General features: G+C 37.2%; 2 protein-coding genes across 7 annotated transcripts in view; both read right to left on the bottom strand.

Annotated features, from left to right (window-relative positions):
- Positions 1-8,971, bottom strand: part of LOC129765919 (carboxypeptidase N subunit 2-like) — a 32,473-nt gene extending 23,502 nt beyond the window's left edge. Inside the window, exon 1 of the mRNA XM_055766363.1 lies at positions 8,846-8,971. Within this exon, the coding sequence (XP_055622338.1) occupies positions 8,846-8,971 (126 nt within the window). The remainder of the gene's footprint in view (positions 1-8,845) is intronic.
- Positions 1-11,653, bottom strand: part of LOC129771653 (insulin-like growth factor-binding protein complex acid labile subunit) — a 671,410-nt gene that overhangs the window by 1,946 nt on the left and 657,811 nt on the right. The gene's annotated exons all lie outside the window — the stretch shown is intronic.

The following is an 11,653-nucleotide window of genomic DNA, read 5'->3' as shown; positions in this document are numbered from 1 at the left end:
GATTCTGGGGAAATGGAACCATTTTTTCGCCGCCAGCCAGCGGGCCGAGATGAAACTTGACACCCGTTGGTTCGGGAGCGGTGGCCACGTGGGTGCATGGGGACTGGGTTCCCCGCGACCGTGTGGGAGCCAACGGAATCGACACTAATGCCCGGACTAATCTTGTTGTAATGCGACAAAATTAATAATAAACGATACGGATTTTCGGTGTGTTTTGTTGTGTGCTATCGATTTCTCGCGGGAGGAGAAATGCGACACTTTTGGTGGGGTGGTTGGATGTATGATGGGAACACGGGGGGAGGGGTGTATATTATTGGCAACCGGAGATGAATAAGGAATGAATTTCTCGTGCTTGCTGGGTGGAATTTTGGAGGTTTTGGGGGTTAATGAGAGTAGCAGCGATGTGTTGTGAATAATGAAAATTGTTGCTTTCATGGTAGCTTCTTTTCATCAGCTTCTAAAAAAGGTAGCGCCACGTTTCATCAGAACAAGTAAAATGATTGGATGGTTTAGATGCAATGAGATTATTAAATAATCGCTTGAACGAAAATCAAAAAAAGACAGGATAAGAACTGCATTTTTGTCTTGTCGTTTTATAATTTTTGCTTTTTGTTCACGTCTATTTTATAATGCAACTTTGCTTGGTGAAACACTTTAAATGCATAATATTCGAAATTTGAAGTTATATACTTTTTGGAATAAAACATCGAACAATTGTTAAATAACAAGCCTTCTCTTGATGAACATTCGACGTTCTAACCAGCCTTTGGGCCCCCAGTTTTTCCTTTTAAAACGAGCAAAACCGGCCAATTCTCAATTTCCCGTTCAGATTTTCTGTTGTCGTTCTGCGAAAAGAGCTGGCAAAGTTGATTCTGAAACACTAAAGATGCCGCTATCGCACGAACTTCGAACAAGTCAAAAACATGTTTTTGGCAAAATGGCGGCTGTTTGAAAAAAAAGACTGTTCAAAACGTTTTTCAGAAACAATAAAAAATTATTATTTTTTATTGGTTCATGCGATAGAGAGATGCATACAGATTATATTCATTTAAATTCGACATGAATCGGTTCAGTGTATCTTGAGATTTCGTGTACGACGCTTGAAAAAAAAATAGTTTCGATAAAAACGCGTTTGAAATTAATTGTATTGCCGTACTAGATTAGATACCGCATCACTAAAATGCCTATAACTCGGTAGATAATGGAAAAGTTCTTTCTAGAGTGTATTCTTGAATGCCCAAGCTTCAGAACTAAGAAGAATTTATTCTTTTTTAATTTTTCATACGTCTAGACTAGAATCCTACCTTAATAGACCTATTCCATGAGCATATGCACCAAAGAATCGAATTTCAAATATAGTTCTAGGAAAAATTTGAAAACGTTCTTTGAATAAGTACTAGTATTAACAAAAATTCTTTGAAACGAATTTGTTTTTTTATGCACCAACCTTTGAGAAAGGCGAGTTTAAAAAACTACATACCGTTCTGAACCATATTTCGGACACTTAATAATATCTTGAAATGCCGACCCCTGAGGCAGCACACCCGAAGTAACTGGTAGGAAATTTGAGAGAATTCCATTTGACCAGACTGCTTGCATACGATCACGTAAGTAGGATTCAATGAGTTTAACGGCATAAGCCTTGAAATTAAAAAGCAATTTAAGCTTATTGCACAGCTGATTATGAGAAATCGTATCAGAAGCTTTAGAGAAATCTAAAAAATCATGATCACTTTGCCACTGTCACTGTCGATAGCAGCACCAACATTATCAAAAATTTTAAGCATAGCCGTTTTGGTACTATGACCCGCATGATAACCAGACTGAAAAGATGTTATTGAACTATGCTCATGCAAATAAGAGCACATTTGAGTTTTCAGAATTCTTTCGAAGCTTTTCGATATCGCGCATAAAATACTTATGGGTCGTAAGTTGTCCAATGTTGTTTTTGATATGTTGTTTATCTTTTTCAAAGGTATTATTTTGGAGTATTCCCACGCTTGGGGATATTTGGAAAGGATAATGATATTGTTGAACATGTATGTTAATAGATCAAGTAAAACAGGAAGGATTAACTTTACAAATTTTATAGGAAGGCCGTCTGGACCCACAGCATTTGACGAAACTTCATAAATAGAATTTGTAATATCGTAGTCCTGAATACATCGGAAGCGGAAACTATCGTCGAAACCATAATCAGGCATTTGATGAAATGATCAGTAATTTCATTAGAATTTTTTTTGTGAAAGTTACCATTCATTTCATTGACATCGAAATTTATATCGTTTTGCATTAATCGGCTAGAAAATCCTAATGCCCGAAACTTTTTCCAAAACTCATTAGGTAACAAGCTAGCAGATAGTTGAGTGTTGTAATAGTTACGTTTTGCTTGAACCACTAACAGATTCGTTGAATTTCTCAATTGTTTAAAAAAAGTCAAATCATTTTGGTTCCTAGAAATTTTCCATTGTTTGTACGCAAGATCACGATCAATCATAGCCTTTTGAATTTGAGTATCAAGCTTGTTAAATTCTAACACAATCCTATCAGGATCGACCCGTTTGTAGTCACGATAAAATAATTCATTAGGGACAGTATTTTTATCGAAATCAAGATAAGCAAAAATCAGATCGTGTTGTGACATATTCGGGACATCAATTTGACCAAATCTCAAGATTTTGCTCAAATTGTTAGTTATAATCAAATCGAGCTGCGATGACCCAGAGGAATGAAAAAAGTCGGTTCATCACCAGCTATTTTTAGTCAAAATTAGTTTTCAACTCATCAATTTTTATCATATTCCTAGCGCATATGCTTTAGATATTTAAGCAACACACTGATACTATATTAGATACTAGCTGTACCCTGCCACGCTTTGCTGTGGCACATTGTGGTTGCATGGTTGAGTTGAATTTTCATTTTTTTTATTATTTTTCGAGTTTTTGACGCGTACACAAACGAACAGAACATTTTTGTATATATAGAGATAGATGAGGGAAATCGATAAATTTTAAATCATTTCGAAACACAATTTCAGTTCACGATTCTGTCAAATACTTGGAAAAAGATGTTTCCATCACATAGAATTCATATTTAATACGAAATGGTCGATTTTCATAAGAAGTTTACGTACTATGGCCATATAAAAGATCATTTTTCTCCAATTTTTTAAATTTGTTATGCCGAAACAACATTCCTCGGAGTAAAATGTATTTTGTGTCCAACTTTGAGCTCAATCGGTTTCGTATTTTTCGAGTTTTTGACGCGTACACAAACGAACACAACATTTATATATATATATACTAGCTAACCCGGCAAACTTCGTCCCGCCCTAAATGGGCGTGATTAATTCTAGAGTAATGCAGAAATTTGTGTTTTATTTGTATGGCAGCCACCCCTAAGAGAGGGGGAGGGGTATCTAACCACCATAGAAACATTCATTGCACCCTAAAGTTTCCATATGCCTAATTTGGTTTCATTTGCTTGATTAATTCTCGGGTAATGCAAAAATTTGTGTTTCATTTGTACGGCAGCCCCCTCTAAGAGAGGGGGAAGGAGTATCTTAACACCATAGAAACATTTATTGCATCCTAAAACCTCCACATGCCAAATTTGGTTTCATTTGCTTGATTAATTCTCGAGTAATGCAGAAATTTGTGTTTCATTTGTATGGCAGCCTCCCCTTTGAGTGGGGGAAGGACTGTCTAACCATCATAGAAACATTTATTGCACCCTAAAACTTTCACATGCCAACTTTGGTTTCGTTTGCTTGGTTAATTTCCGAGTAATGCAGAAATTTGTGTTTCATTTGTATGGCAGCCCCCCCTTAGAGAGGGGGGAGGGGTCTCAAAATATCACGAAAACTTTCCCCGGCCCCAAAAACCCCAACAAACCAATTTTCATGTCGATCGGTTCAGTAGTTTCCGAGTCTATAAGAATCAGACAGACAGACAGACATCACTCCATTTTTATAAAAATAGACTAACTAACCCGGCAAACTTCGTCCCGCCCATTTACTTGATTAATTCTCGAGTAATGCAGAAATTTGTGTTTTATTTGTATGGCAGCCACCCCTAAAGGGGGGGGGAGGGGTATCTAACCACCATAGAAACATTCATTGCACCCTAAAGTTTCCATATGCCTAATTTGGTTTAATTTGCTTGATTAATTATCGGGTAATGCAAAAATTTGTGTTTCATTTGTACGGCAGCCCCCTCTAAGAGAGGGGGAAGGAGTATCTTAACACCATAGAAATATTTATTGCATCCTAAAACCTCCACATGCCAAATTTGGTTTCATTTGCTTGATTAATTCTCCAGTAATGCAGAAATTTGTGTTTCATTTGTATGGCAGCCCCCCCCCTTTGAGTGGGGGAAGGACTGTCTAACCATCATAGAAACATTTATTGCACCCTAAAACTTTCACATGCCAACTTTGGTTTCGTTTGCTTGGTTAATTTCCGAGTAATGCAGAAATTTGTGTTTCATTTGTATGGCAGCCCCCCCTTTGAGTGGGGGAAGGACTGTCTAACCATCATAGAAACATTTATTGCACCCAAAAACTTTCACATACCAACTTTGGTTTCGTTTGCTTGGTTAATTTCCGAGTAATGCAGAAATTTGTGTTTCATTTGTATGGCAGCCCCCCCCTTAGAGAGGGGGAGGGGTCTCAAAATATCACGAAAACCTTCCCCGGCCCCAAAAACCCCTACATTCCAATTTTTCAATTTTTTATGCCGTAACAACACTCCTTGAAGTGGATTGTATATTGTGTACATTTTTGAGCTCAATCGGTTCCGTACTTTTCGAGTTTATGACGCGTACACAAACGAACAGAACATTTTTATATGTATAGAGATTGCAGCAGGCTTAATAACAATTCCAGGAATGCAAATATTTGTAGAGGTGTGTTTGAAGAATTAGAATTAGCCATTATCTCGATAATAAACACTCCAGAAGCAATGCAGTATAGAAAAAAAGTTTTATCTCGATAGGATATTTTATTAGTTATTATTTTTCCTTTCAAGAATAAAGCGTTAGAACAATTCAATATAAACAGCGTCTTTTCGGTGAAAATCTATAGGAAAAAATTAATACAATATTAGAAACCATGTGTATTCAATTTCATCGGATGCTATGATCTTGGTTAAGCAAAAATGCTTTGGTTTGCAGAACTATTATGTTTTGTCTATGTTGTTCAAAAGGAAATTGATATTCGGAGTTCGGAGTATTGGAGTTAGGATGATTCACGTTCACAATCTCACCCCATTAAATATTAAATTTATCATAAGTTGACTCTCCAGTGTCAAAATTAAATTGGGAAAACCACCCGTGTCGTGGGAGAAAATTACAAAAACAACCCACCAAAGGAGTAAGGATCCTATTTGCCAGTAGTTCTATCAAAACACATCCATCCCCAACGCCCCCAATAGAGGTATAAACGAATATGCTGTTTTCGCTGCCACCCTCTCTGTCTCTCTTATAAATATTAAACCTCGAGGTTAACGCATTTCCAGCTGGTTTTTCATCACGTGGTTCAGTTTAGAGTCTAATCCCGCACAGTCAGGCAGATATCTCGTGTGATATTTGCGCGAGGAAGGGCCACCGGAATTAGCTTAGACTAAGCTTCCACACTCCGACCGTCATCCGTGTTGTTGTTGTAGGTGTGTGTTTACGTTGAAGCCCCGGGTCAAACGGCGGCTGCTGGAATTGAAAATAAGCGCATTTTCTGCTGTGCGTCGACTATTACAACGACAAAGTTTGCTTTTTCCATGCCGCCCCGCATGCGGAGGTTGTGGGGGGTGGGAAACCCTAAAAGTGTGGTTTTATCCTTTTCTGCCATATTTTGTGCGGCAGAACGGGATGAAAGCCAGCGAAGAAATGGTTTTTGGGTGCGGTGGCCTCCGCGTTCTGGTGCGCTGTTGTGAATGCAATTCATATGATGGAGGCCCCCCTCTGGTGCGGAGCCGATGGTGAACATATTTTTCATACGGTCCAATTTTTTGCTGTCTTATGCCTACGGAGCCTGATATGCAGCATCCATAGTAAAAATGGCGAAATGGGCGCCGAGAAAGTTGGGCCTTTTTTGGGCCCCCGAAAACTACATACCCATCGTTGTGTTGCTGTTGTTTTTGGGTGGCAAAAACAACAAAAAAGAATGAAGGAAAAAGGTTCACGAGGTCAGAAAATGTGTGAAACTCTGTCTCTAAAGGGAAAATATATGTATATAAGCTAATTTGCTAGATTGAACGCATAATCGAGATGGAAACAGCGAGAAGAAGGCAGTGAGTTGGGAGATAAAGTTTGTTGTGCCTCAAATTGAAGGATTCGTTGGGGTGGACTCATTACATTTTACAGTTCACTCGTAATGATGTATTATGATCACGTCATCAAATGAAGTGAGGTGCTTTTGCTGCTGAGCTGGATCAGTCGTAATTTATTAATATACCCTTCTCGTCCTTCCCACCGCCGCTGCTGCTAGTCAGTGATTAAATCATCCCAACTTACGCAACCAATTGAGCAATTTGCATTCAACAAGGACAACGGACAGGCACAGCTGGCCCGAATCATCTGCTAAATCGGCACACATTTTCTGGTGTGCAGAGGACTGCCAACAATGGTCAGAAAGGCGACTCTTGGAGCAATTCATTAAAATTTATTCAATATTGATTGCAAACAAGCTAGCGAAGTGATTGCATGTCTTTTGAATTATACATTTACGGGCAGTTATTGTCTGGTTGTGGGTGTGTGGAATGCACATTGCAATGCTGAGCCTGCAATATTTTGCAGGGTGGCTGTGAAATGGACCATGGATTGAGCTGGGATTTGAACATGGAATAATTGCGTTGATAAATAACACTACCATCCATTATGACTTGGAATATTTAAGCCTGAAAATTGGAATCGTTTGTAAATTTACAAATTTCATTAAGATGAATTCAAAGTCGAAATAATCTTTCATGATAAAGTTAGTGTGTCATACCATTTTGCATTTCCAAGAGGATTCATTTACCTTGGAAACGTATACGGTGTATACCATTCCACTAATTAAAATAAAAATCATAGGAATTTCAGTAGAATTAGGGCCGAATTTCAATCAAATTCGACTAAATTGTTAGTCACATTCTTTTTTTTTTCAAAGTTTTGTTTAGATTCATATCAAATGTTTGATAAATTTGCTACGATTCAACATTTTACATTGTTTTTAAGTTTTGCTAAAAACGCTGCCAATCTTTCATTGAGGCACTTAAAACTAATAACCGTATTTGAAGTAATTCTTTCTATTCGATGTACAGGTCGGACTCGATTATCCGGAGTATTGAGTTTAAAAAAATTGAGTAAATCTCTTCTCTTTCACTTTCTCTGAACGAGTTCCAAAGAAACATCGATGAGCATGTAAAGGTTGACATTGAGAATGAAATGGAGAAACTGATCAGATATTTCGATAAACTTCTTATTGAGAAGATGGGAAGTATTGAGGTCAATATTTCTCAACAATTGAAAGATTTGAAAAGTTCATTTATTGAAAATAATATCGAAGACAAAAAATTAGCTGGTATAAACCGGAAGCGGGTTCTGAGCAATAGAACAGCTCGTTCTGATGCGGACTGCTCTAGTAGAAAAAACAAATTTTAATGAATCAGCGCGAAGAACCGATACAAGTGGAAATAGATGACAATATAAATGATGACGAGGTTGAGAATAATGTCCGCACATATGCAAGTGTGTTAAAGTCGAAATCCGAAAAAAACGTAAGGCTTGCCCTGTCATTGTTATTAAACCTGTCGAGTCTTCGCATAAAAATGATGATACAAGAAAATTTTTGAAAGAGAAATTAGATCCAAAAATCCACAAAATTAGTAATTTTAGAAACGGGAAAGACGGCTCGATTATGGTCGAGTGTGCGGCAGGGGATAATGTAGAATCTGTGAAGAGTAGCATCGAAAGTAATCTGGGAGATAAGTTCAACGCTGTTGATCCCAAACCGATAAAACCAAGATTGAAAGTTTTGGGAATGAGTGATCGATTTTCCTCAGATGTTTTCGTTGACCATTAGAAAAGTTAAAATGAAGACATCACGATTAAAGATGTAAAAGTTATTGCGGAATATGAGAATCCACGTTTAAAGTACTACAAATACAATACGATTATTGAGGTAGATTATGACACTTATAGATGTCTGATGGTTACTAGAAAAGTAAGCATCGGATGGGATAAGTGTTCAGTTGCTGAGGCCTTTAATGTTCTACGTTGTTTCAAATGTGGAGAATTCGGGCACAAGTGAAAAAGAAAAAGCAACATTTTTCCTAGTAAATAGCAACTCAAGAAAAGAAAATGTGACAGGAAACTAGAATTAATATACTTCAATATAGCTGGACTTTCTACGAATTACGTTGCAATGCGACATGTCGTAGAAAACTTCCGTCCACGGTTAGTCTTTCTCTCAGAAACTCATATTGTTGATGAGAATTCATTCGATCAATATAATATCCCGGGTTGCAAGGTAAGATAGGCAAGTTGCTTTTTGCCTATCACGCTCCAGACATACTGGAGGAGTTGCTATTTACGCAAAAGAATCGATTAAATTTAAAATTCGGATAAACGAATCTGTTGAAAATAATTGGTTCTTGGCAATTTCAGTTGAAAGGGGTATGCAGATGGGATATTTGGGAATTTTATATCACTCCCCCAGTTCAAGTGACCAGCGATTTTTAGAAATTTTGGAAAACTGGTGGGAAAATTTCATCGATAGTAGCAAATTAAATATTATTGCTGGTGATTTCAACATTGATTGGCTCAACGTGCAGAACTCGAAGCAACTGAAACAACTATCTGATTTTTATAACTTGAAACAGACTGTTTCCGATGTAACTAGAATTACTAGACACAGTAGAACTTTGATAGATCACGTTTTCACTAATTTTAACACAGTTCGTTCTTTGATAGAGGCCAAATTTAAAATAACGGACCATGAGACAATTTTTGTTTATATTGAGAATGAACAGAGTGAACGTGAAGAAAATAAAGTTAAAATCAAGTGCTGTATTCAAAAGAAGCACTGTCTCATCAAGTCGAGAGTAATCTCGATTCTTCTGCAATAACTGACAATTTGGATTTGAAGGCAGCTGTTCTCACTAATGTATTGAAAGTGTGTACCAATAGCTTAGTTATTGAAAAACAAATCGATTTGAAAAATTCGCACAGCTGGTACTCTTTATCACTCTTCATGTCTCAAACGTTAAAAAGATAAACAGTACGTGAAGTTTTGTAGAAGTAATTTAGAGAATGATTAGTATAGGTACACCTCCACGAGGAACATGTATTCACAAGCCTTGAAAAAGACTAGATGTGAATATATTCAGAGGAAAATCGATCAACATCAGAATAACAGTAAGGAGTTATGAACAATATTGAAAAATTTACTTAACACTAAGAATAGTTTATCGCGGTCCATAACTTTCGAAGGTTCAGAAGAACATTCAGAACAAATGATAGCGGAAAAATTCAACAATTATTTTGTGAACAGTGTTCAATTGATCAATCAAAGAATTGGTCAATGAGCCTCACGAAATAATACAGCCGATACATAACAATTGTAGATTAGAATGTTTTCTACCCATCACATTTGCAGAGTTGAGAGATATTTGTTTTTTTTTTTGCGGAAACCGGCTGGTATCTACAATGTCAACGCAAAAGTGATTCAAGATTGCATTCATGTGAATCATTGCAAACTGGGCACGTGCCTGAAGTTTGGAAGGAATCACTTGTAGTTCCCATCCCCAAAGTTAATGGGACGGATAAAGCCGAAGAGTACCGGCCTATTAACATGTTACACACAATAGAAAAAATTTTAGAACTTGTAGTGAAAGGCCAGCTGATGGAATATATAGATAATAACAACTTGCTGATATCAAAACAGTCGGGATATCGAGAGGGACACTCATGTGAGACCGCACTGAATCTGGTGTTAGCAAAGTGGAAAGAAAATATCGAGGCTAAAGAAACTATTTTTGCGGTTTTCTTGGATTTAAAACGCGCCTTTGAAACAATTTCTAGGGCCTTATTGTTGCAAACATTGAAGCGCATGGGAATTGTAGGATTATCATATAAATGGTTTGAAAGCTATTTGTGTGATAGAACTCAGAAGACTTCTTTTAACAATTTTATTTCTGCTCCCATCGGTAACACACTTGGTGTACCGCAGGGAAGTGTGTTAGGGCCTATTCTTTTCATTTTATATATTAATGATATGCGGAGAGTTTTACGTTTTTGTGGTGTTAATTTGTTCGCGGATGATACTGTTCTGTTAAACGCAGCTAAGGACTTGAATGAATCCGCGGTATATTTGAACGAAGATCTTCATTCTCTTGCTCTGTGGCAAGTGGCTGTGGCTTAAACAATTGAAACTAAATGTTAGTAAGACTAAATACATGCTCATTTCTTCAGCAAACTCCAGATTCAACGGTAATTTTGAAATCGATGGTGAGGCACTCGAACGCGTTACAGAAATCAAATATCTAGGAGTAGTGATTGATGACAAACTAGCTGCTAAGTCTCACATTGATAATGTCATCAAAAAAATTGCTAAAAAGTATGGCGTCATATGCCGTTTGAAGAATTAGTTAACTATAACTAGTAAAATTAGATTGTACAAATCACTAGTCTCACCTCACATATATTTCTGCTCATCCATCTTTTTCCTTGCAAATAGCACACAATTATTGAGATTGCAGCGCTTACAGAATAAGATCATGCGATTAGTATTAAAATGTCATAGATACACTTCCTCTAGCATAATGTTGGACGCGCTACAGTGGTTATCTGTTAGGCAAAGGATTTATTACTTGACAATGGTGTTCATCTTTCATTTTGAATAATTTTGAATGGAATGCTGCCTCGATACTTGTGTGATCGAATTGAACGAGGAAGTGATTTACATAGGTATAATACAAGAAAGGCGAATGATGCAAGAACACCCAACATTCTATTTAGTAGGTCGCAAAACTCGCTATTATATAAAGGAGTGAATTTCTTCAATTCGATGCCCAGAAATATTAAACGAGCAGCAACAATAGCCGAGTTCAAAAAATTGTGTATCATATATGTTAAATCTGTGTTATGAATTAGCCAAAGTGTTTATATGTATTTTTCAGATGCATTAGCTACTATGTTCGTACTGATGATGATGGATTTTTTCCACATTATTGTTGTTTAAATTAAGCTAAAAAAGTACATACAAGAGTAGTCTACAATCGTCTGAGCCACGCGCGCGTTTCTGTAGGCATAGACAATCTAGATTCTGAACACTGACGAAAACCGATGTACAATGAAATTTTTTAGGATCTACAGTGGAAACCGGAATCGAGCTCGGGATAGCCCCTACAGAATACTCGTAAACTATCGCATTAGCAGATGGTTATGTCGAGGTTTTTTCTGTACTGTGGCAGATCTCAGAGTGAGTCTCTAGTAGAAACTTTCAGATATCGGATTCAATTCCCGATCAGTCAAGGATCTTCCCGGTATGGAAATTTTCTTGACAAGCCTTGACCATTCAATTTTTCAACTTTCGCCTATTGCCTGCTGTTCTATTGAAAGCAAATTTATGTCTGCAACAAAACCAGTCCGTTTTGTTTTGCATACTGGTTTCCATGTAT

Source organism: Toxorhynchites rutilus, chromosome 2, assembly GCF_029784135.1.
Source record: "Toxorhynchites rutilus septentrionalis strain SRP chromosome 2, ASM2978413v1, whole genome shotgun sequence".
NCBI classification, from domain to species: domain Eukaryota; kingdom Metazoa; phylum Arthropoda; class Insecta; order Diptera; family Culicidae; genus Toxorhynchites; species Toxorhynchites rutilus.
Note: the sequence above shows the minus strand (reverse complement) of the source record. Positions and strands in the feature narration are given on the sequence as shown.